The sequence below is a fragment of the Calonectris borealis genome, chromosome 20 (assembly GCF_964195595.1).
Source record: "Calonectris borealis chromosome 20, bCalBor7.hap1.2, whole genome shotgun sequence".
In the NCBI taxonomy this organism is placed as follows: Eukaryota; Metazoa; Chordata; class Aves; order Procellariiformes; family Procellariidae; genus Calonectris; species Calonectris borealis.
In genome coordinates, this window is record NC_134331.1 from 653756 (window position 1) to 678756 (window position 25001).

The 25001-nt window shown below is 65.7% G+C and overlaps 2 protein-coding genes across 4 annotated transcripts; both read right to left on the minus strand.

Moving 5' to 3' along the window:
* Nucleotides 1-120: 120 nt before the first annotated feature.
* USP36 (ubiquitin specific peptidase 36) lies at nt 121-11103 on the minus strand. 3 transcript variants are annotated; one of them, XM_075169281.1, is made up of 20 exons: nt 10984-11103; nt 10333-10606; nt 10039-10260; nt 9141-9251; nt 8736-8838; nt 8019-8086; nt 7523-7593; nt 7026-7108; nt 6582-6693; nt 6141-6281; nt 5775-5875; nt 5382-5520; nt 4413-5102; nt 3621-3745; nt 2656-3033; nt 2218-2381; nt 1596-1766; nt 1197-1312; nt 973-1105; nt 121-899 (listed from the first exon to the last, which is right to left on the minus strand). In XM_075169281.1, exons 1-19 carry the CDS (start codon nt 10984-10986, stop codon nt 974-976), a joined length of 3204 nt encoding a protein of 1067 aa, XP_075025382.1. In that variant the 5' UTR covers nt 10987-11103; the 3' UTR covers nt 121-899; nt 973. The 3 variants fall into 3 exon arrangements, with proteins under 3 accessions (XP_075025382.1, XP_075025381.1, XP_075025383.1); XM_075169280.1 differs by having other exon boundaries at nt 2656-3174; XM_075169282.1 differs by lacking the exons at nt 10039-10260; nt 10333-10606; nt 10984-11103 and adding an exon at nt 9492-9989 and having other exon boundaries at nt 2656-3174.
* A 569-nt stretch (nt 11104-11672) lies between these two features.
* On the minus strand, nt 11673-23025 carry TIMP2 (TIMP metallopeptidase inhibitor 2). Its single transcript, XM_075169283.1, has 5 exons — nt 22622-23025; nt 14433-14533; nt 14241-14349; nt 13767-13891; nt 11673-13413 (listed from the first exon to the last, which is right to left on the minus strand). The coding sequence occupies exons 1-5, from the start codon at nt 22746-22748 to the stop codon at nt 13213-13215; spliced, it is 663 nt and encodes a 220-aa protein (XP_075025384.1). The 5' UTR covers nt 22749-23025; the 3' UTR covers nt 11673-13212.
* Between the last annotated feature and the right edge of the window lie 1976 nt (nt 23026-25001).

Below are 25001 nucleotides of genomic sequence, written 5' to 3' on the forward strand. Positions count from 1 at the left end.
CCCCTCCCGGCACCCCGCCCCGATATCGCCCCGCCCCTCCCGGTGCCCCGCCCCTCCCGGTGCCCCGCCCGCCGAGCCGAGCCGAGCCGAGCCGAGCCGAGCCGAGCCGAGCCGAGCCGATTCACAAACACCACGAGTTTATTGCCCGCGGTCCCGGCAGCAGCGCCCCGTCCCCGCGGGGACCCCGCCGGCGCCTCCCGCGCCCAGCGCGGGGCCGGGGGCAGAGGGTAGCGGGGCCCTGCCCGCGGGGGCCAACGGTTCCACTGCGACTTGCACAGCGGGAGGCGGGGGGGTGCAGCCCGGTCCGGGCAGGGGGAGGCAGAGCCGGGCAGGGAGCAGGGCAGGTCCAAGAGAAGGGCAGGAGGGGTCGGAGCATCCCCGGGCCATGCCCAGGAGACGAACACCAGCCCTGGTGCTCCCAGCGCTGCAGCGAGGCGGTGTCCCCCTCCCCACGGGGCTGTGGGTGGCACATTAACCCAGAGCAGCAGGGACGATCTTCAGGCACTTTCCAGGAGCCCCCCTAAGCCTTAAACTCCAGGCTGGGTGGGAGAAGGGGCGGCTCCAGACCCAGGCAGAGGCACAGAGGAGCTGGCAGGAGAGCGTGGACAAGGTAGGGGAGCGGGTATCCCCTTACCCCAGAGCAGGTCAGAGCTTGACAGGCTCCTCCTCAGCTGGAGAGCAGAGGGAAGCAGCCCCAGCCCACAGGGACCCCGGGGGCTGCAGGGACAGCAGCTCCCAGAAGGGGAAGGCATGACCCCTCCAGGGCTGGGGCCCTGGAGACACAGGGGACTTATGTCCCCTCCGTTCCCCTCCACAGCAGGGTCCACTAGCAGCTCCCAGGACAGCACTCCCCTGCCGGTCCTTGCTCCATTCACTGGCTGGGGGATGCAGATCTCCACCTGGGTGGAAAGGAGCAGTGTTAGCACCCCGCTAGGCAGCCCCCCCCTCCCTGCCCCCCCCAGGCTCGCTCACCTCAGAGCCGATAGCTCAGGCTGGCCACCTTGGCAGGATGCGTCACCGACCAGAAGTTCCGCTTGCTCTGCAGCTGCTGGAAGGGATTGAAGTGCCTCCTCCGCTCCCGCTTCAGTTTTTTAATCTTCTTTACCTGTACAGAGGCAGGAAGGCTCTTGGAGTCAGAGCGCAGAGTCCCCTGCCTCACCCCACCCGCCCCAGCCCAGGACATGGCCAGCACCCACCTTCCCTCTGTCAAACTCCTCGTCCCACTCATCGATGACTGTCTCGTTCCGGGCCCATGCTGCGTCCCGAATGGCATCCTGGCTGACAGCCGAGATCTTGCCCTCCCAGGTCAAGACTGCGGAGCAGCAGAGTCAGCAGGGAGCACCACACTGTGCATTGCTGCACCCGCCTGCGCAGGGCCCCCACCCCAGGCCAGCAGCTAGAGCCCCTCACTCACAGCACCCCCAACAGCCCCTCGGCCAGGTGCATCTGCCCGGCTCTAGAAGCCCCCGCAGCTGCCTGCGCTGGTGCTGGGGGGAGCCCAGGCCCTGGCAGAGCACGGAGGGCTCTGCCCACGTCCAGGGCTCAAAGCAGGGGAGCCACATGGCTGTTTGCCCTCTCAGGTGAGCAGGGATTACCTTGTTTGCCATAAGCCTTGTCCAAGGAGTTCCTGAGCAGCTCCTCCACCACACTGGACTCCTCCTGGCTCCCAGGTGCTGTGCCAGCCCCAGGGCTGGGCTCAGGGCTTGGGGCAGCCAGGGAGCGCCTGTACCCATCCCCAGCCTGGCTGTCCCAGGCACATGCTGCCACTGCAGAAAGAGGAGGGGTCAGGACAAGCCGGGAGGAAGCAGAGGGAGCTCCTGTGTCGCTCCATCTCCAAGGCAGATCTCGCCCCAGGAAACACTGTCGGGACTAACAAGGTCCTGATGGCACAGGGTGTTTGGGCACACTCGCGCCTGTCCGGGGCAGGGAAGAACGGGGGGTAAATCTTCACCTCTCAAGGGGCCCGTCCCCATGAGTCTGGAGAGGAGCACACCCTCATCCAGGGTACAACCAGGCAGCTCTCCTGCATGAGCAGCATGCAGGCCTGCGGGCAGGTCAGCCGAGGACAGGGATCGGGAAGACAGGCACCATCAGGCAGTTGTGGGGACCAGCAAGCACCAGGGACCAGACACCAGTGTTCTGAGGGGCTGCGTGGGCAGACGAGCAGCCCGCTGTCCCCTGCCAGGCACCAGGCAGGGTGAGGGCACACGGTCATACCTGGGGTGCTGTCTGCGGCGTGGACGCCATTGGCAGCCGGCTCCGAGGCTGGGCTGCTAAGGCTTTCCCTCCTCTTGCGCTTGCGGTGCTCGCTGTCTCCAGCCCCAGCCTCCACGCTCCACTGCTGCTTTGTCCTCCAGGGCCCCGTCTCAGCCCTCCTAAAGCTGGGGAAGGCAGCAGGGGTCAGCTGGCTCTAGCCAGATCAGAGGGGAAGAGTTTGAGCTCCCCACGGGGCAACGGGACACAGGGACATCCACACCTGGTGCTGCACTCAGGGAGGGGTGAAACCACCCCCAGCAAGCCAGTGCTTCAGCTGGCTCCATGGCAAGGCTCATCCCACCCACAGAAAGACAAGAGACACCCGACCGCAGCCCGGGGAGCCTGACTTCAGGCACAATGGAGGTGCACAGGGCTCTCGCGTGCCCCCTGGCCCCTCACCTGCCCAAGGACAGCGTCCCAGAGCAGCGCTCTTCTGTCTCCTCCATTCTCCTCTTTTTCTTCTTCTTCTTGAGGGGGGAGATGGGCTCCGTGTCCAGGTAAGTACTGGGGTCTGACACTTGCTGCTTGGGCCTGCTCTCCAGGTCCTGACAGCCCAGCGCCTCCCTGCCACCGCTGGGACCCTTGCGTGCTGCCTCCTTTCCCACGAAGGACACCGAGCCCTCCTGAACAAGATTCTTCTTCTTCCTGGGGGGACTGGAGACCTCATCCGTGCCCTTCACAGCCGGAGCATGAGGGCTGCTGTCTGCTCCATGATGCTGCTTTCGCTGCTTCTTTTTGGAGAAACCAGGGGTGACCTGGCTGGGCTCCTTCTCCCCACTGCGGGGAGGAAGGTGGTGCGAAGGGTGGGCAGTGGAACCGTTGGTCAGGGGGGAGGCTGGGAGCTGAAGGGCTGAGTTGAGGATGAAGCTGAAGGCAGGCTTTTCGGGATTTGGCAGTTTGAGAGCAGATGAGGACAGCCTGAAGGACAGGAGAAGAGGCTGACATGACCTGAAAGCCAGGTCAGGAGCAGGAGCCCCTCTCTTCCTCCCCACCCCGAGGTGCACAAGCACAATACCCAACTGCTACCATCTCAGCCACGAAATCTGAATCAGACCCTGCTCTCAGAGTAGCAGCTGCAAGCGCACACAGTGACCCTGCACCTGCCCAGTAGCAGCCACATGCAGGGCACACGCTGTCCCACGGGGGACTAGGAAAGAGCGAGTGTTGCTGTAGCACATGCCCATGGTGAAGGTTACAAGGGAGACCCGGAGCAAGCCCTGCCAGCCCAGGAGAACAGGAGAGCCAGCTGCCAAAATCACCCCCCGAGCCAGCTGCCGTGCCAGACAGTTGCCTCGTGGAGTACCCCAAGGCTGCCACTGGCCTTGCTGTCGTGCAGGAGCCTGGGAGCGACTGGCACCACTTACCTCGACTTGCCGAAAGGCCAGGGAGTGGAGTCAGGGTGGGTGGTGTTCGTGGGGTAGGTGTGGCCAAATTGTGGGTGAGGTTGTGCGTGGCGGTCACTTCCGCTCGCCTTCCGCGGGGTGCTGCCCTGCAGTTATTGACATAAATAAAAACTTGGTGGTCTAAAGAAAAGAGGTTTCCGTGAGCCAAGAGGAGATAAAAATAAAAAGGGGAGCCCAGAGAAAGGGGAGGGGAACAGACACAGATGGGGAGAGGGAAGTGGGGGGTGGTAGAAGAAGAGTCAGAAGTGTTTTCAGTTAGATGCACAAAGGAAAAAAGGAAGGAAGGAAATTTAAAGAACAGAACCCCCAGTGCACTGTCCTGAGCCCTGGCTGCGCAGCGGCACCCAGAGGGCCAGTCCCACGCTGCTGCCTGGGGAGGAGGCAACTCTGCAGCCCTCCAGCTGCGGCATCACCTGCTCCCACTCACCCCAGGGACACGCTACCCCGAGAAGGCTGGTGAGGCCGTCGCACCGCAGGGACTGGCACAGCCACCCCTCCATTCTGAGCAAGAAGGCAGGAGCCATTTCTCCTGCATCACTCAGGGATGCGAACAACAGCAGGGGCCTGGCCCTACACCCCAAGCCAGAGGGAGGGCAGAGCAACTGCTACAGCCCCGGGGCTGAGGGGCTCTCCCCACCCGGCTCCGGCTTAGCAAGGTACCCAGCATTAGCTCTACACTTGCCCCCAACACAAGCCCCAGTTCAGAAGGCACAAGGCGCCTACTGAAGTCGCCAGGCAGAAGCTCAGACTCACCTTTTTGGCAGAGAGCGCCAGCTTCTTGGCCGGTGGTGGTGACATGGTACTGCTCAGCTCCAGACCGGCCAACAGGGAGGTTTTCAATTTTGCCGGCTTGGAGTCTTCAGGGGCAGCCGGCTCGGCATCGGGGCCAGCAGGGAGGTCTGTGCCACACTCTGTTTCCTGAGAGGTGCAGAAGCTGCTGGTTCCGCTCTTGGCCTTCTGGGACAGTTTGACCAGCTTCCCCACTGCGCTGTGCACTGGGCTGGCAGCACTGCTGTTGCAGGAGTCTCTCTCCAGGGTCCCAGCATTCTCCCCACTGCCCCCGGGCTCCTGGCTGGGGCTGGGCTCCAGCAGCAGCTTGGGTGAGGTAGGTGGCTGCTTGCTCTCCCAGGAGCTCTGCTGGGGCAGCTCTGCTTTGGCCCCGCTTGCGTTGCTGGTGTTGCAGAAGCCCTGAACTGTTCTGGGTGCGGGAGGCAGCTGTGGGAAGGAGAGCGGCTTCTTGGGCCTCCGGGCTGCATCATTGGGCAGTGCTGTGGCCGTGTAGGTGGCTTTGAGGGGCAGTTTGGGTGACGGGGACCCAGCAGGCAGCTTTGGCAGAGCGGTTCCGTTTGGCATCTTTGGCCCCGTCCCGAACGTGCTGCGGGCCACAGGGACCCCGACCTCCTCTGGCTCCGGCAGTTTCTTCTCCGGCAGCATGTCTGGTCTCTAGACAAAGAGAGAGAGAGATGTTCAGCAAGGAGAGAATTCAAGGAGCCAAGGACACAGAGCGATACTGCCATCCTCGTCCCTCCCCAGGCCCACACGGGAACCCTTGGCTCAGCAGGATCCCTCCTGCACACCGTCCTCCCTCGCACCTGCCCATTCGGAGCAGTGCGCCTGCCTCCCTGCGAAGCTGCAGCCCACTTGCCCTCGCAGAGCGGACAGAGGGGCAGCAGCAGCTCCCAGCTCTGGGAGCGCTGGCTAAGAGCAGCCTTCAGGACTCACCCGGCCCATCAGCGGTGAAGACAGGGGACCATTGGTCACAGTTTTCTTGACCTGATCGGAGATGCTGCCAGTATGGCCAGGCAGGCTGGAAGCAGCTTTGGCAATGGGCCCCTCCGAGCTCTTCCTGGGGCTGGGGATTCTGGTGAAGGCAGAAAAGCGCACGCGTTAACTGTGAGGGTTTAAGCGACTGGAATGCTCTCATCAGAGATGCACACAAGAAACAGGAGCCAGAAGCTTCAAGGAGGTGAGGTGCTCTTGATCTACAGCAAAACCATGACAAGGGGCTGGATCTCTCCCTGCTACCCTCCTCCGGGCCAGTGCAGGCACACGGGCATTGGGGCTACTTGGGCCAAGCTCCTTCCCACACCCAGGCACGTGCTACAGGGCTCTCACCTCAGGTAGAACAGCACGTAGGCCTGCTGGTTGAGGACCACTTTGATGTTGCTGGAACGGACCAGGTCATCGTTCATTTGATACCACTGCCCATTGCTGGCCTGCAGGAGAAGAGAGAACAGGGTCGGGCTGTGTCCAGGGGACCCTCCTGGCCTGAAGAGCAGCAGGAACAGCGTCCGTCGGCAGAGCTCCTCTCCCCAAAACCCACAGGCGGCCCAGCGCAGGCAAGGGGACTCTGCGACAGCAGACCTCCACGCTTCCTGCGGCAGAGCACAGCCTGTACCCCCATCCCCTTTCTGCACGCTACAGGTACCCAGGAGCACCCCCCAGCCCAGAGGGGGTGCCAAGAAAGCGCCCTGGGCTCACCTTCACATAGCAGTAGTAGTGCCCTGCGTGGCAGCTGTACCCAGAGTGCACCAGCACTGCATAGAGTCCATACATAACAGGATCCCCGTTGTTCTGAGACATGTAAGGGCGGATGTTCAAGAACTCAGGATACCCCACGTCCTGCAGAGAGAGGATGTCTCAGGAGCCTGCACAGCAGAGGGCTTTCTTGCTAGAGCAAGAGCAGCTCAGCTGTCCTACGAGTCCCATCTCTCGAGGGAGGGGGACCTGCTCTCTTCAGGCAGAGGTCATGGTGAGGAAGATGCCAGGATGAGCCAAACTCCCACCGCACCGCACAGCTGGGGAAGGGCTGCAGGACTGCAGCAGAGCTTGCACTGCACACAGGATCAACTCCCACCCTGCTCTGGGCAGCAGGGCCTCAGGCCAGGAGACAGACCCAGCTGTGGATTGCTGAGCACTCACCTTTGTGATTTTGCCTCCACCGAAGTTGGTAAAGCGCTTCAACGAGAGTGTGAGAACATTGGAGGCTCGGTGGATGGTGAAGCGTTTGCTGGCCGGCACTTTCTTTTTGCATCTGCACAGGAAGAGCTCGAGCTATTCAAGCTGTTCCACCACCCAGATGATTGCCAGCCCTGGCCAAGTGGCAAGCCCCATGGAATTCACCCTGCTGACACCAGGCACTGTTCCAGGGCACCTGCTCATGGCCATATCTGCTGGCCCAGGTCCTCCTCACAACAGGAGGGAGCTGAGGAGCGGCAGGCTTTACCGCAGGCTTCCATGGCCACGTTCCTCGTGGTTTAGCTGTGGAGCAGGTAGAGAGGCCCTCCCACATTGCGGCAGGCTTTCCACCTGCTTCCCACCAGCACATCCGTGGGCCCCTTCCCGCCCGCAGCCCCACACACTCACTTGGCACACATGTAGGCGTTCTCCCCGCCCAGCATGTCTGACTTCACAAACAGCTCCAGTGCCCGTACTATGTTTGCGGCTTGCTGCAAGGACAGAGGAGAAGTCAGGGCACAAGTGGGCTGTCCACACAACAGCCCAGCTCCCTGCTGAGACACTGGCTCTGAGAGATAACACAGAGCGTGAACACAGGGCCACAGACTACACCAAACCCGTGAGCCTGCCACCGGCTAGGCACTGGCCAGCATGCTGCGAGGGACAGCTGCACTGCCCCCCAACACCACAGAGCCTCAACGGAGGAGTCGTGGCTCACGCTTAGGCAATGGGCACCGCTGTGCCAGACAGAGAAGGCAGTGCAACAACAGAAGCTGCTTCCCTCTTGCCTGCACCGTGCCTTGACACTGGCAGGTTAAGGAGCCTTGAGAGCAGTAATGGTGCAGTTGCAGGAACATCCCCTGCGAGAGCAGAGCTCTTTCCCAACCCCAACACTGCCGCAGTACCCTGATCTCCAGGGCCAGGTCCAGGTAAGGGTCATAGGTGTCCGAGACGCTCCTGCACACGGAGCACTTCACTGCAAAAGAAAGAGCAATGAGCACGCCCTGGCACAACACCTGCACCCGCCACCACCCCAGCACAGCGCAGGCAACTGCAGTATTCCCCCCCTCTGGGTTTGGGCTCTGAGATGTCAGCACCAGGATTCACAGCCTCGCAAGGAGGAAGGCTGGCAATTCCTTTATGTGCTGGGACAGCAAGTCTTGCTAGATAGCTGGCAACATGGGTTCCTTTGCTGGTGGCAATGAGCTGGGGACCCACAGCCAACAGCTTTTTCCACTGCCACAACAGGGGTTGCGACCCACAGGTACCGCAAGACTGACCAACTGCAGCTCTGGATAATTTACAGGTTAGCAATTTTCCCAAAAGATTTTTACTGCAAGGCTCTCAGGGAAACAGCAGCCCTGAGAGTCACAGGACCAGGACCTGGCAGGCAGCACTCACCACGGGACCGCAGGTAACCGCCAAAGATCTGGTGAACCAGCGTCGTGGCCTGGGTCTGGCGATCTAACCTAGAGACAGCAGCACTGGATCTCACACCTCCCCTCCACAACGGCCAGCCCCGCGGGCCACCACTGTGTCCTCAGGACAGCTCCCCTACGCGCTCTGGCCAGCCGATGGGCTGTAGAGTTCCGGGAGCAGAGGGGAGTCGCAGCCTCTGCCAGTCTGCTCTCCCAGTGCCGGAGCTCAAGGGTGGCACCAGGCTCCAATGCACACCTTCCTCTAGAAGGAGCAGAAACTCCTGGCCGGAGCTCAGAGCTGGGCACTGCAGACACAGGCAGGCTTCCTGGGATGGAGGGCCCAGGGGAAAGGTGCTCACCCACAGCCAGAGCTGGGGCTGAACTAGCAAGCACTGCCTGGATTCCTTGGCAATTGGGACAGGAACCAAACCCATAGTAGCCTCAGGATTTGGGGACAGGATCGCAGCTATGAGGGGGGCAGAGGAGTCAGGAGAAGGGAGAAGGCAGACAACAGCCCAGAGCTGTGTCACAGAGGGGCAGAGAGTTGGGCCATTCAACTGAGGCCCTTGGAGTCACTACCTCCCTCTATGAGTCCGACCTGGGGGCCATGTTCACCCCACAGTCCTCTCCTGCAGGTGCAGGGGACTAGCAAGGGGACAGCAGAGAAGAGCAGTGACAGGCCATCAGAGGCCCCACATACTTGGTACAGCCATTCAGGCAGGCCTTCTGCATGGCGTCAATGGTGTAACGCAGGAACTCGTGTGCATCCTCCTGGCTGCCAAAGCGGATGTGCTGGGCAATTTCTGCAGGAGAGGGAGGAATCAGCCCCAGCACGTGCTGCAACAGATCCAGGCCCTCCCTCTCTCCCCTGCAGCAGGGACTCTGGGGTTTGAGCCCCCTCAACACAAACCAGACATCAGACTCATGCCGACCACGGGGGAAGCCCCATGCAGCCCTTGAAGTCACCAACCCCCAGCAGGCTCAGTGAGTCATCTCAGAAGAGCTGTCTGCCAAGACCTGCCCCGATCTCAAAGGTTCTGCTCCTGCATTAGTCACCGCTCTCCTGCATGGCTATGGGAGGGGAGGGGAGGGCAGCCATCCTTACTCTTGAGGTCTCGGATGAAGGACACTGGTTTTATTGCATTGCCGCTGTTGGCAAAAGCCTGGATCATGTGGTTCTGCATAACGCACATCATGCAAAAGCCTCCTTGGTGACCTGGAGCAGGAGAGGAGAAGACAGGATGTTGGGGACAAACCCAGGAGAGATGGAAGCAGTACAGGGGATGGGGGATCTCTGGTCCAACACAGCTCAGCCACGCTCTGGGGCATCCCAGGTACACAGGGACCAGCACACGCCACCCCGGCTGGTGCAGCCCCAGTCACAGTATCAGCCACTGCAACCCCCCCCAGAGGAGACAGCATTCACATGGCTGGAAAACAGGACACAGGTACTCACTGGAGGAGCTCACAGGTTGGCCCCGAGGTGCAGATCCCACCAGAGCCCTATGGACAGGGCTGCGAGCCCCGCATGCTCCCCTTGGTCACAGCTCAGAGCAGGGCCCACCAGATTCCCTTTGAAAGCCACCCATAAACAGCACCTGCTGCCTGTATGCTGCCTTCTGCCCTGCCCTCACCCAGTCCCCACAGGCAGGGGCTGTTTGGGACTCCCAGCTCAGCCCCCAAGAAGCCAGAAGACCCTGTTCGACCCATCTTAGTCCTGGCTAGGCCCAGCAGAGACAAAGCCTCCCCAGACACAAGGATGCAGAGCTCAGGAATGCTGCTACGGCCGGGAAAAGCGAGCCATACGCAGGAACAACCTCTCGATGGAGAAATGCGCAGGAGGGAGCAGAGAAGGCACATTCCGACACCTGCACGCCCCTCGACAGAGCCACGCGCAGAGGTGCTGAGCGCAGCACTGGGAGCAGGACAGGCGGGCGCTCCTCCTCCCTGCCAGTGCAGCCGCCCCGGCCCTGCCGCCCGCTGCACCAGGCCTCCCCACTCACAGGTGCGGCTGTGCTCCTTGGAGAGCAGGTAGTTGGCGAGTGGCGGTGTGTAGGTCAGGCACTGCACGGTGGAGTTGAGGAAGCATGTGTTGCCCAGATTGTGCAGCCCGGCGCCGATCCGATAGATCCGCTCCCACTTCATGGAGAGGTGCTCCACAGGGAAGAGCACCTTCTGGGGTGCGGGGACCCCGTCCCCCAGGCGCCCTGGGGCATGGCCGCTGCCTGCGGGGAGAGGGGTGATGAGCCGCGGGGGTGCGGAGCGCAGGGAGGGCCCCCCTCTCCCTCTCTACCTACCCTGCTTGCTGGGCAGCCCCTCCTCGGGGCCGCGGTGGCGGCCGGCGGCCTCGGCCCGGGGGTTGAGCAGCACGTACTTCCCCCGCAGCAGCTCCAGCTGGCAGGAGAAGCCGCGGCTGGCGGGCTCGAACTCGATCTTCTGGAGCAGCACCTTCTTGGCCGAGGCGGCCAGCAGCCGGCCCAGCTCCCCGTCCTCGCCCGCCTCCCGCCGGCCCGGCTTCAGCGCCTCCTTCAGCTTCTCCACGATTGGCATGGCGGGGCCCGGCGGCCCCGGCTGCGGGGAGGGGGCGGGCGGTTGAGCGGGGGCGCCGGCCAGCTCCGCTCCCGGCGCCGGGCCGCGCGTTGCCGGGGCAACAGGCCGCGGCCTAGGCCCGCCGCAGGCCCGGCCCCTCCGCCGCGCACCCCGGAGGTCTCAGCGGGCCCCCGCCCGCCGCCGCTACGGGCACCGCGCCCTCCCGCCCGCGACCTTGAGCGCCGCCACGCCGCCCCGGTCCGCCCGCCGCCACGTGGGGCCCGCCCGGTACCGGCGCTCCGCCGCGCCCGTCCCAGAGCCGGCCCCGCGGACAGGACAGGGGAAGGCGGAGCGGAGCGCAGGCCCCGGCCCGGCCCGGCCCGGCCCGGCCCGGCCCGGCCCGGCCCGGCCGCACTCACCATCCGGGTCTCCGCCGCCGCGCGCACGTGTCGCCGCCTTAAAGGGAAGACGGCCACTCGCCCGCCGCCGCCACCAAGTCCTTCCGCGCCCGTCCCTTACGGGGGCGTGGACAGCGCCGGTCCCGCCCCCTGCCGCGGACGCGCTCACTCGGCCCTGCCCACTGACCCCACCCCTCACTCCGCCGCCCGCCACGCTCCGCGTCCCGGGGCGGACTGGAGGCGGAGCCGCGCCTGCGGCCGGTGGCGTCAGTGACGCGTTCGTTGTGCGCAGGCGCGCGGCAGCGCGGAGGGAGCGGCCCGGCACCGCTCCAGCACCCGGCGCTGCCGCCGGGCCCGGCCCCGTTAGGCACCGCGGTCAGCGCTGCCGGCAGCGATCTGAAAGCGGCCCCGCGGCAGCTCCTCCCCTCGCCGCCTTCTTCGTTCCCCTCCGTCCCTGGGGGCCGGGCAGGCGGCGGGAGCCCGGCGGCCCCGCGGGTCTGAGCTGACACCCAGCGGGATTCCTCTGACCTCGGCTGAGGAGGGCCCGGGGGCGCCGGCTGAGCCGCCGCACGGCCGAGCCGGAGCAGTGGCCCCGCCGCCGCTGTCCCCTGCCCGAGGGCTCCCGGTGCAGACACCCCGCACGCAACCGGTGCGACTCCAGCGCCTGGTGAGGAGAGACAGAAATTACAGCACAGGGACCATACAGCCGGTGGCAAAACAAGTGGAAATATTAAACTCAAAGATAGACTACCAGCAGAGACAGGAGTAAATGGCACATATGATATAACCATACAGTAAGCGAACAGGAGTCGTATATGGGATTGATTAGAGGTTGGGGTTTTTTTTTTCTTTTTCTTTCTTTTTAATTTTTCTCTTTAATATGTTGAAATTGCCCAGACTGGTCCAGTACGACATCTTAAACCTTACAGGGACGCACAGCATGAAAACGCCCCCAGAGCAGTACTGCGGGGATTATTCCCGGCATGCTCCCAAAGCTGCGGTAAGGGGCAGCGGGCACACGCGCTGGTGCTGCCCGTGTCGCAGACGGGCAGCTCCATGGCACACGCCAGTGCCGCTGCAATGTGGGAATGGCTCAGAGAAAGCGGGGCCCGAGGTGTGTGGGAGCCGGAGGGGACGGGTTTTCCTGCAGCTGCGCTGCCGCTTGCGCCCAGCCGGGTGCCGGGCTCCATCCCCTCTGCCGCAGAGGAGGGAGCTCGTCCGGCCGCAATGCCGCAGTGCTGCCGAAGGCCGCGGCACAGCTCAGCAAACAGCTGCATGAGGCGATGATAAACACCCTGCACCCACGCCACTGGAGCTCCTGCCTCTGGTGCCCTGCCGGGGGGAACTCCCTGCCGAGCCCTGCTGCCTGCCTGCCTGCAAAGGCTGGTGGGCCTAAGCCCAACGGCGGAAGCTGCAGAAGGGTCTGGCAGCAGCTTTCTGCCTGTGCAGGAGTTTGCAGTGGGAATGGACCCTCCCACGATGCTGGGGAAGGCAGTGAACCCCGCGCTCACCTCTGTGTCCCCATGGGGCAAGGAGTATGTGGAGAGAAGGGCAGCAGCGCCTGGGTGCATGCAGGGGGGGTCACCCCAGACAGGCTAATGTGCCCCTCCGGCTTTTTGGGACAAGGCAGCTGTGCAGGAGCTTTCCGGCCCCAGGAAAGGCCTGTAGCCCCTCGCACACAGCCGGGGGCTCTGCTGCATGGTAAAGTCCCCCGGAGCCCCTCCCTGGAGGGCTGTACCCTTCCTGCACCCCAAAGGGAGTGATGGGCGGTGCGTGGGGAGGGGGATAGCGGGGTCCCTGGTGCTGGAGGGTGGCCGGGGACGCTGCGGTGGGGAGGGCTGCCTGGCGAGAGCTGCTGGGGTGGGTCCCCCGCAGCGGGGGCACTGGTAGACCTGCTACGCAGACAGGGCAGCTCCCGCCACTCGCAAGGGTTCGATTCCTTCACAGCTGCCGGGGCGCCAGGGCTGAGCGTGGCCAGGCGGGGACACAGCCCCGGCGAGGGGGTCCCCCATGCCCCGCTCAGCCCTGCTGCGAGTGTGGGAGCGCCCAGCACGGCCATGGGCTGCCAGGTGCCTGCGACAGAGCAGGTCCCCGTCCCTGACCCCTGCACGCGCGTGGCAGCTGCCGCAGCCCAGGGACCCCCATGGCCGAGCAGATTTTCATGCTGTCTCCAGGAATTGATATCAGCGTGGACCAGTCTAACATCTCGCAGGTTTTTTTCTACTGGCTACTGGAATGCGCTCGTTTGGCTTAGGGGTCCTCAATGTCGAGAAACTCTTGCTTGGGGGGGGCCATGCCGCGGTACCAGGCGCACGAGCCGTCGCTCCTCTTGATGCAAGCATAGTGCTTCGCCTGCCGTCCATCCACGTTGTTCTTCTCCATCGCCCAGTCTGTCCAGAGACACTCGTCCGAGGAGGAGACGAAGCAGGGGATGGAGAGGCAGCGCGAGATCTGCGCACAACAGAGACCGTCACCAACCACTCTGAGGGGGGAACGCTGGGGCGGGAGGAAGTAGCACGGGGCGACTGGGGCTGGTGGTCCAGCTCTGGACCAGGGATGCCAGGCTCCCCCATCCCTGCGGGGCACAGCAGGGATGTGACTCTGATGTGGGGGGACTGAGGGAACCCCTGGGTGCAGGTCCCAGGGCTGGCCTCGGTTCCCAGCTGGAGGGAGCCAGAGGCTCGGCTGCCCTTCCCACATCCCCACCCGCGTGCTGTGCCCCCTGCACAGCGTCATCCTTGAAGGACGGGGAAGAGCATCTTGCCGCAGAGCCCGTGCCTGCCTCAGGGCTGCAGACCACTCACCTTGCACTCGCAGCCCATCTGGTACCGCTGGTTTAGGCTCTTCTTCTGGGTCGGGCTCAGCGAGTCCCAGGTGGAGACCAAGTCACAGAGCGTGATGTGCATCTTGCCATTGCCCTCTGACTTGCCTGGGGAGAGGCCAGACAGACTGCTCAGAGGGTCCCCCCAGGTGCCCCGGGACCCGACGTTGCCTTGGGGTGCCTGGGACTCAGGCCAACCTGGGGGGCTGGAGGCCGCTGCAATCTGGCCCCTCCTGCCGTGCAGTGTCCCCGGGAAGTAGAAGCTCATCCCCCAGCTGCCCCTGCCACAGCCCGGGACTGCCAAGCGCGGCCAGGACACAGCTGGGGGGTCCACCGAGGGCTGGTGGTGGGAGCAGGAGGAGGTGGGGGCCCCGTGCCTGGGGAGAGGGCACACACATCACTGGCATCTCAGGAGGCACGTAACGTCCCCCGAGAGCCCTCCCTTGTGGACACTCACCTGCGATGAGATACTCCTTCTTCCCGCCGGTGTCCAGCAGCCGGCCGCACACGGCGGTGGACGGAGCCGTGTAGATGAACTCTATGTCCTTGTCGGGGCCCTTAAACATCTGGGGAGAAGGAGTGGGAGTGAGTGGCTGGCACAGAGGCTGCCCCGTCCCCCCCAGTCTCCTGCCCTGATGTGCCCCGTTACCTTGATCTGCTTGATTTCATACTGGATTCGTTTGATCGGATTCCCGTATATATCATTCCCCGAATCCACCTCTTTGGCAGAGACGGCCTTTGCTCGGATCACTGCAATGGAGAGGTGTCAAGGTCAGCAGGGGTGGCTGCCAGCGCCACGCAGTGCTGCCCTGGTGGGACGGTCCCGCTCAGCCCCCCCGTCCCACAGGGGCTCCCACCCTCACATGGGGCCGGCTGCCCGCAGCGAACCCCGCTACCCTCCCCACAGACGCCCAGCTGCCCGCGGAGCTGGCTGTCACACACCGTCCCCAAAGGGACAGGGCTCTGGCACGCATGGGACGGCAACAGGCAGTGTTGCAGCAGCACCGTCACAGCGGGTGATAAGGAAAGGTCACCCCAGGATCACTCGGCCCCACCACCACCAGCCGTGCCGGACCGGTTGCCCTTTGCCAGTGCTGGCTCGGTCTCTGCCCAGACTCTGCCGGATTCGTGGGCACAGGCTGGCCCTGCCCAGGCTCGTGCCCGTCACCCAGATGGCACTGGGGCAGTTAAAACCTGCCAGCAGCATCCTGGGAGCACTGTGGTATTTGACCCACTGTCATTAATTAAACTGGTCTCTGACGAGGGCCCCAGCCAAATGCCTGTACAGCCTGGCGGGGCTGGAGGAGAAAAGGGCAGAGAGAGCTATTTGGAGGGTCATCTTTGGGTGCAGAGGGAGGCAGGAGCCGCATCCCTGCGGCACTGTCCCGGCTGCTCGCCACAGCCAGCACAGGCACCGGCACTGCCCACCAAGTGCCTGCACAGGCAGCTTGTGCCAGGGTCCTCAGTACCACCAGGCCCCCGTGCTCCACAGCCTCCCTCCCAGAGGGGCCAGGGAGCCCACCAGCCCCTCCGCACCCCCACACCAGGGGGCCGGGGGCCCTGGGACCAGGCTGCCTTCATACCCCACAGCACAGGGTTCCTGACCCGCCATAGAGGGGTCCCGGCTGCCGCAGGGCGATGCTCTGGCTGCTGGCTCCCTGCCAGACCTCAGCTACTGCCGCACGGAGCCTCACGCCGTGCAGGCACAGAAACCGCATCCTCCCAGGGCCGGGGGCCGCAGGGTGTCACTTCCTGCCCTCGCTGCCTGCAAAAATAACCCGGGGACGCCGAGGGCCGGGGCAGTGGAAAAACACGACCTGGTGAGGGGAGGCAGTGATCTCCCCAACTGGCAGCCCTGAGTGGCCCAGCCAAAGGCAACAGGCCTCCCGGCTCCATGTGGCCCCAGGGCCGTCCCAGTGCTCGGTGCAGAGGGACAAGGTCAGGTGCCCCAGGGCCAGCGAGGCCACGGCACCCTGGAGCTCAGGGACAGCGACGTGGGGACAGCTGTGCCATGCAAGGGTCCCTGTGGTCACGCTGCCAGCACAGCCCGGGGACACACAAACCAGCATGTGAGCGCTCAGCACGTGGCAGTGACCTGCAGGGCGCCCGGGGTGGGCCGGGCAGGCAGGCAGCAGGCAGCCAGCTCACCCTTACTCACCAGCTCAGGACACTGCTGCTGGTTTGGTGCTGCGCTGTGCAAGTTGCAGCTGCATGTGGTGGATGCAGCTGCTCAGGCGTGGAGGGCCTGGGTCCCTGCGCTGAGACCTGCAGCTCCTCGCCCTGCTCGGCTCCCTCTGCCAGTGTGGGTATGGGAGCTCTTGGTCAGCCCAAGGCAGCACCGGGGATGCCAGGGACGCTGACAGCGCAGGGGGCAGTGGCAGCCCCAAAGCCACAGCTCCTGCTCAGCACCCTCACAGCTGGGGGCTGAGCCAGGGAGGGGGCCTGGCTGCCGGGCAGGGGCTCACAGGCCAGCTCCCCCGTCCCCCAGGGGCACCCCGGTGCCCTGCCAGCCCTGCTCCGTGTGCATGCCATGGTGGAGGGAATGGGGAGCCGCGTTTTGGCCAGGGTGGCAAGAGGGCAAATGCTAGCCAAGCTGGGGACACAGCTCATGTCCCCCACCGAAAGGTGCTGGGGTGGGAGCAGCCGGGGGCCACCCGGCACAGACGTGCTTGCCTTCTTTCATCTGGCACAGCAAGGAGAGGGAATCTGACCGTGCTCTATAAATACCACGGGGCATGGGGGCACACGGATGGGCTATTTAAGCTGAAGGTCAGAGGGGCACAGCCCCACGTGGGTACCGGTAAGTGCCAAATGAGTTTACTCTGGAAAGGAGAGGGTGGCCACCAGCATGAGCAGGGGCCAGGGAAGTGACTCCCCAAAACAGCTGCCCCTGGTCAATGCGGGCACACGCTTGGTGCGGGGCAGGCGGACGCAACGCCTGCCGGTACTGGGGCTGCACCGAGGGCTTTCCCAGCTGTGCTCCCGCCCTTGGGGAAGGGCCGGGCTGCCCGGGCAAGCTGGCAGCACAGCAGCAACAAGGCCATGCAGGAAGCCCCAGCCTCCTTGCCTACAGTGGGCACAGCCCCCCACCCTGGTCCCTGACCCAGGCTGGAGGAGCTCTGCTTGGCAAGCGCCAGCTCGGTCCCTGCCTGCTGCCAGTGCCTGCACCCGTTCCTCTGCCAGCAGTGCGCCTGGGTCACCGCAGGCATGGGCCACCCCTAGCCCCCCGACCCAGTGGCTGCCGCGTCCTCCCGCGTGCCAGGCCCTTCACTGCTCCGTGCGCGTCTGCAGCGTAACTTGGGTGCAACCGAGCTGGAGAGCCGCTCGCTGACTCTGGCCCTGTGGCTCCAGGCGCAGGGAACGGTTACTGGTTCAGTGGGCTCCAGCCTTTTCCATTCACGTGCTGATGAATCACTTGACAAAAATGCAGCCCAATTCTAGGCGGATTTGTTCTGAACAGTGCGGCTTTGTGGAGGGGACGGCTGTGCTGCGCTTTCCCCGCCAAGACCCCAGCAGCGCAGCCAAGCTGCTCTGCACCAGCCAGGAACCAGAGCGGCGAGGAGCGTGAGCTGCAGAGATCGCGGAGGGGAGCCCCGGAGGAGACCCCAGCCGAGATCCCTGGGATGAGGAGGCAGGGCGGAGGGACAGAGAAAACCCCCAGGTGCTCAGAGACCAGCAGTCGGACCTCCCCAAATGTCAATGTCCCTATCAGCTGCGTTACCCACCACGCCTGCCGCCAGCCTGGAGAGCCACTAGTCGTGGGAGCCCAGCCCCTCCGTGAAGCTGAGCTGAGGCTCTCCCAGCTCCCTGGGTGCACGGCAGGCGCAGCATGCCGCTGGCACTGGAGGACCAAGTCCGACCAGGGCAATGCTGGAAACGCTCCTTCCCCAGGCAGGACAAGACACAGCAAGAAGATGCACCGTGGGGCCACCGCCTGCTGGCAGGGTGGGAGTCCCACCGGTGACAACCCCTGTGCTGGCCCCCAGGGCTGCAAGCTGTGGCCACCCCCTAATGAGGACCCTGGTCCCTTCCAGGGGCAATCCCTGCCGAGGCAGCGGGTCCCCTTGCTGCGCTCTGCCACCAAGGTCGGTCCCACCGCACCGGCAGGGCAGCGGGCTTCACGCCTGTGCTGGGGCTGCCGCCTGGCTGTTTCCTGCCTCTGCACTGGGAGAAACGCCAGCGTTTGCCTTTAACTGTGCACAGAGGCGGCTGCATGAGCAGGGCTGCGCTCGCAGCCGGGGCCTCTGGGGCCCCCTGGCCCCTGCCCACCGAGTAGGGCTGCCCCCCGGTGCCCGCTGCCTCGGGGGACTCGGGGCTTGGGCTGGTTCCAAGGGTTTTTGATAACCCCCCCCACCTCACTGCAGCTTCCTCTGCATGGCCTGCGGCCGCCGACTGCCTCCCAGCACCACTCCTCGCTGCCCCATCCTCCTGCCCATGGCGGGATGCTGGAACGGGCACAAGGGCAGGCAGGGAGAGGGGCATCTTCCCCTGGCTGCAGAGGGGTGGGGGTCCATGGGGAGCTGGCAAGAGGTGGTGACTTCTCACCCTGACCAGCTGGGGCTGCCTGGGGCCGAGGAGCCCAGGGCATCCTGCAGCAGAACAGTCCCCACACCATGGCGGGCAGCAGTGCCACGAGGAAGGGCCCCACGCTGGGGCCCAGCCGGCCCTGCACCGCTCCCCTGGCTGGGCGATGAGCACGCGACCAACTGGGACAGACTGGGGCTGCGGTGCAGCTCCAGAAGCAAAGCTAGGGGCAAACAGAGTCACCCAGCACCACAAACCCACTGGGATGTCTCTCTGGGCTTGCCAGCCAGTGGGATGCTGTCCTCCCTGGTCGCCGCTGTGTGGCTGCCCCAGCTTGGGGGCTGCACCCCGTGTTTCTGGCTGCTGAGCGGGGGGTTCCCACTGGGGACAGTTGCCATCGCAGCAGGAGCTGCCATGGGCAGCTGACGGGGAGATGCTGCGAGACCCTGCTGGGAGATGTGGCAGCCCCAGGTTCTCCCTGGGGAAGAAGGAAAGGGGGTTGGAAGTGGTGACCTGCCCCAGTGAGACCTGCGAAGAGAGGAAGCTGTGTGGGTGCTGCCCTGCAGCCAGGGTGGATCCTGCCATGGCCCACCCCAGCTCAGGGGAGCTGCTGAAAAGCGCCTGCCTGCGTGTGCCCCACGGGCAGAGGGGCAGCACAAGAAGCCTCGGCCCCGGGACTCCCCTCCTGGCCAGAGACGTGCCGAATGGCCACCCCTTCCTCCGCCATCCCACCCCAGACCCCATCACGCGGCCCTGCCAGCACCTGCCTGTGGCTGCCCAGGAAGCACCGGTGCCCACAGACCATGGGGGCCGCTGCTGGGCTGAACGGCCAGGGAACAAAGCTCCCTTCTCTGGGGCTGCTGGCAGCCAGCTCAGTGAAGGGGCCGGCTGCCAGTGCCAGCACTGCCCGCTGCCCACCCAGCACCCCCAGCCCGGGCACCCGTCTGGGCGAGGACAGCCCCAGGGTCACTCCAGCCCCACTTGAGGCCAACAGAGATGGAGAGCTGGCAAACTGCCCCCAGGAGGGACTCAGCCCCAGCCCTGCCTGGCACACAGGCAGCAACCAGCCCCTAGGTGCCTGCCCGCACCTCAGCCGCCGGGGGGCCAGCGGAGCAGGCCACCCCCGCCCCGGCACAGCGGCAGGGCAGTTTTGGGGATGCGGAGACTGGGGAACGCGGAGTTGAGCACGGCAGCCCCGCAGGGAGAAGCGGCGGAGGCCATGGGGGCTCCCCCGGTGCATGGCAGCGCCCATGGGGAGGCAGGAGGCAGCACCCGGGCACCAGGCCCTGCTCGCCTGCCGGCCTGCGCGGGAGCTGCGAGTTACGCGCTGCCATGGCCGCGTGCGTCATCCCGGCCCTCTGACGGGAGTGGGATGGGGCCCAATCAGCGGCAGCCCCAGCAGTCAGCCCACGGCCCCTCCGCGCCAGCCGCACGGGAAGGGCTCTGACCGCCGGAGCTCAGCGGGGCGGCACCGGGGACCGGCAGCTCCCCTGCCTCACCAGGCCTCGGCAGGGCCCGCCGGGCAGCCGTGCTCCCCCCAGCAGCCCTCAGCAGGGACTGTTCCCACCTCTCTCCCCAAAACCTCTCCTTGGCCCGGTCCCTGCCGGCCGCTGGCAGCCCCCGCTGTTCCTCCCCTGCCTCCACACTCCCTGCGCCCCATCCTGAGGAACCAAGCACTGGGACAACTGGGATCAGCACAATGCTGCCAGAAGCCGCATCCAAGGTGCCCCCCAGTCCCAGGCCCACTTTCCACTGCCCCATTGACCCCTTGTGGAGCCGGCACTGCCGCACAAGGCCAAAGCCACGGCCATGCCCAGAAGGGCTGAGCATCACCTCCCTCACCCCCCACAGCCCCACGCTGCTCCAGAGGAGACCAAGCAGAAGCCGGGTCTCCTGCTGTGGCCCCCGACCCAGCTACGTCCCCACCTGGCAGCCAAGCATCTCCCACAGCTGAGTGGCCCCAGCAGAGGAAATCCCGCCGCAGGCAGAGAGCAGCCGCTGGCCTTCACTGCCCAGGCACGGCCCCAGTGAGGAATGGCAGATGGGGCAGCCCTGAGCCCTCGGGCCCTGCAGAAAACCGCTGCCTGCCTCATGGGCCAGGAAGCGCAAGTGCAGGCAGGCCAGGTCACTTGGAACAAGTCACCAGCTCCGGTGACATGACTCCGAGCCCCTCCGGCACCCCATGCCCAAGGCAGAGTCACATCCACCTCCCCCTGCGCTGCCTGGAAACGCAGCCCTGGGCTCCAGCTGCTCCGGCCCCGCTCCAGGGGAGAGCTGGCTGCAGAGGCGCGAGTGAGGGCAGAGAGGCTGTGGGGATGTACAGACAGATGTGGCAGGCACTCCCCACGCTACGGAGCGGGGATCCCAGCCCCACAGGGCCATTACCCCGCACCCCGCTCACCCAGCTCCCCCCTACCGAGGGCTGAGCGCGAGACTTGGGGCTCATCGGCTGCCCTGGGTGCACCCAGCACCGCAGGGCATCAGCCACCACTACACAACCACGTCCCCACCAAGGGCGCAGCCCGGACACCAGCCGCTCCATCCACAGCAGCCAGGGAAGGTCCCAGCAGCACCCGGCGCCCCAGGCTCTCCCCAGGCTCCGTGTGCCTGCAGGGAGGGAGCTGGCTGAGGAGCCTCCCAGCTCCAGAGAGCACCCAGGGGGAAGACGAGAAGCAGCAAGAAGGGCAGGGATCACAGGCTGCAGGAGACGGATCCATGTTGTGTGGGAAGAGAAGGCTGGGGAGCTCATCCAAGGGTGAGCCTGAGCCCAGCACTGTCCCCACCTGGGATCACACAAGACAAGACCGATCCAGATGAGCCACACAGGGGACTTAGGCTGGGAGCCGGGAGGTACCAGGGCTGCGGGCAGCACAGCCGGGGAGGAGCCTGCGTTGGCAGGATGGGCTCTGGGCACCCGCAGGACAGGCACCTGCCCAGGGCAGTGGAGCAGCCCGAGCCGCAGGCGGCCACTGCGCGGCCACGCTGCACCCTCCTAGGGACGGCTGAGACAGCCGGGGCCGCCGAGACAGACGGTGACTCAGCAGCTGAGTCACGACTGAGCCGGCACCCCGGGACGGGCAGTGAGTCACGAGTGCCCCGGAAAGCTGAGCCTGGTAAGAGCGTGACGGGAAGCTGCAGCCCTGCTCCCGGAGCAGGCGCGGGGGATCCTGTGGTCCGGAGGCACCGGCTTGAGCAGCAGCTCCAAAAAATCAGTGCTCCATTTTGTGTAGAAACCTCCCTGTCCCCAACATGCTTCGCGGCACGCTGTGCCGAGCAGCAAGGCCGAGCAGAGCCGGGGCACACGGGGCAGCAGCCAGACACTGTGGGAGTTGCCCCCGTGGAAGAGAAACGCTGGGAGCGGGGTCTGGAAGGGGCGAGGGGAGCCTGGGAATGTGTCAGGAGCATCCTGGCTCAGGAGCAGAGGATGGGGCAGGGCCGTCCAGAGGTTGGGGCTGCCTAAGTGTTTGGGAATGTTACCTCTCCAGCTGAGCCTGGGAACGGCCCTGCAAAGGAGAGCGTGAGGAACTGGGGCTGGTCTGTTTGTTTAATATGTTAAAATTTAATAAGGGCATTATTCATAGAAAGAGGAATCCAGATCCCGGTGCTGCCAAGCCCTCCCTTTCAGCAGCATCCAAGCTGAACAAAGTGGGACAGGGGAGAGGAAATGCCTGGAAATAAGGAACAGACAGGAGGTGACCGAGCCCGACTCGGCTGGCTCTCCCGGGCTAGGTGCTGGCTCTGCGCGCCGTGCGCGCCAGGCCGGTGGCGTTCGAGAGGCGCCGGCGCTCGGAGGGCCCTGGCCTCCCCCGGGGCCGTCAGCTCCCCGCGCTGCCACGTACCTTCGCGGTTTAATCAAAGTTGGGAGAGGCCGGGCTTCCCCGTGTCACCGGGGCTGCGCCGCGGGGAGCCCCGGCCCCATCTCCCGGGGACGCCTCGGGGAGCGACGCCGGGCGCGGCCGCGAGGGTCCCCTCGAGACGGCAGGACGCGCGGGGAGGGACGGACACACCCCGGACGGACAGACGGACGGACAGACCGCGCCCAGACGCGCATCTGCTCCCGCCGACACACCCCCGGGCCGGCCAGGGCGCGGAGCCCGCACCCGCGCGGGGCTGCGGGCAGGTGCCAGGGGCCGGGGCGGCTCTGCCCGCTCCCTGCCCGCCCGCTCCGCACCAACTTTCCGCCCCTTTCCCCGCCGGGAAGTTGGCGAGGGCCGGGCCGGGGCTCCGGGGCTCCTGCCGGGCTCCTGCCGAGGGTCCTGCCGGGGGTCCAGGGCCCCGCGGGGACAAAGCGCGGGGGCGGCGGGCGGCGCTCACCTACGTCCGCGTTGCAGAAGGCCTGTTGCGGGTGGATGGGCGAGCAGCTGCAGGCGTCGGCCGGGCGGGCCCTGCCGAGCAGCAGCACCGCCAGCCAGGCCAGCAGGCTGGGCAGCGCGGCGGGCATCTTCGGCGGGGCTGCAGGCTCAGCGACCCGGCCGAGAAAGCCGCATCCACCGCCGGGCCCGGCCGAGCCGCCGCCGGAAAGTTTGGGTCCGGCAGCCGCGGCCCCTGCGCGGCGTTGCGGGCGCTGCTGCGGCCGCTCCTCCGCTGCCTTCTATGGAGGTGTTTTCTTCCTTCCCCGGCTGCCGCTCAGCCTCGCTTTTTAATGTGCTCCGGGGATTTGCTGCTCCTCCTCTGCATGGCGCGGGGCCAGCCCGGCTGCTCCCGCCCCTCCGCAGGATGCGGCTCCGCGCCGCGCTCGCCTCCCCCGGCCCGGCCCGGCCCGGCCCGGCCCCCGCCGCGGGCACCGGCCGCCCCCGCCTCCGGCCGCCATCCGCGGCCCCGGGACCCACCGCCCCTTCGCCCGGGCGGGGCCTGGTAGCGGCGGGCAGGGCCGGGCAGCGGGAGGGGAAGACGCCGGGGGCAGGCACGGGAGCCCGGCCCCAGCTCGCAGACCTGGCGCCCGGCCTGCGCCGAGCGGAGCAGTAAATTGCAGGGGAGGATTGCGATTATGTCTGTGCCCAAGCATTTCCTCTGCTTCCGGCTCCTCCAGCTCGGCTCATCCCGCGGCTCGTGCCCCCTCGTCTGCTCCCTCCTCCGCGCCCATGACACGGCCGGCGGATGGCTGCGCTCACCCGGGGATCCTGCGCCCACAGACCCCGGGCGTCTCACCCGTGGCCAGCAGCCGTCTGCCCTGGAGCACGTCTCCGAACCCCCCACCTTGTCCCTGTCCTGGCTGCATCACCGCAGGGGGTATCTGGATGCTACCGGTCTCACTGTACCTGTACACCCGCACCCAGCCAGCGGCACAAGCGTGCTCCATCTCTCCAGCGGTGCGTTCGTCCTGGCGAAGTGGGCAGGGAGCCAGCTCTGCCTCTGAGCAGGGACACGGCTTCTGAGCACAGCTGAGCCGGACACCACGGGCACATGTTGGCGGGGACAGCCAGCATCGTGGCCACACCACCCGCTCCTGAGCCAGCCTTTTGCCACGGAGCTGCCCTGCCACGGCTACTCATGTTTGAGGGAGGTGTCAGAGCCGCTTGCCCTTTAGGATGAGAAGAAACAGTGGAAATGTGGGCAGGTGAACTCGGTCCAAGCCCTGCTTGAGCCTGCAGGGAACCTGTGGGAGGTGACCACATTCACACTGCCTGGATGTTGCATGAAGCCTGGAGATGGGGCTCCAGGGCACTGCAGGGCACACGGTTTGCAGATGCTTCGGCAGCAGCCGCCAGGAGTCCTGCTGGCCCGGCTGCCCAAGGCGCCGGGTGCTGCTGCACGTCCTGGTGCTGCTGGGTGCTTGCACTGCTCCAAGGGTGCCACGGGTCTGGGGGTCTGGGGGCCCAGGGACGCTGCAGCCCAGTCCCGTTTGTGGCAAGGCAAGCGCTGACGGTCCTGCTGCCCACACGCACCGCTGCCCGGGGCCCCGGCAGCCTCCCAGGCCCCTGGTATCCTGCCTGCATGAGGAAGGGTGAGATGGGGTCCTGCCAGATCGCCAGGAAAAGGGCCAGGGCGAGGGCAGGCAGGCAGTTGGCGGGATGGTCTGGGGGTACAGGGGGACACAGTATGGGGAGGCCCCACTTCCCAGCTGGGTGCAGAGCTCCCTGCCTGGCTGAGCCCAAGGAGGGGACAGCAGGGACAGCCACACAGCAGGGACAGCCACTGGCACAGCCCCAGGACCAAGACAGGTGCTGTGGAGCTGCCGGCCCTGGGCCAGGAGGGCAAGCGAGGCCAGGAGAGGCTGTGCCAAGTGAAGCGCAGACGAAGGCAGAGTGGCCAACATTGGCCTATGGCCAGCTGGCACCCGGTGCGGGCTGGGGACGTGCCCTGGGTGCTGCATGGCCCCAGAGGCCACGTGCACGGGCCGAGGCCAGCTCTGCCTGTGGTGCTGGGGACGGGCCCGTGCTCAGGGCAGAGCTGCCCTGCAGAGGAGATGAGCGTGTTCGCTCGCAGCCCAGCGCCGGCGTGAGTCATTGTCTGGGCTAAACGAAAACACGTGTCCAGCCTTTTACGGGCTTCTCACTCAGCTCGCGGAGGTGCTGGACACTGTAAACAGGGGCGGGGGGGGACAAGACACATGGGGCCAGCCTGGCTGGGCTCTGGCATGGCCCCCATCCCCCCCAGCTCTCTGCACCATGGGTCCTCCTACCCAACCGCAGCTCAGCTGCTGCAGGAACAGGCCCCCTCCCTCCCCCAAGCATGGCTGGTCCCCACAGCCAGG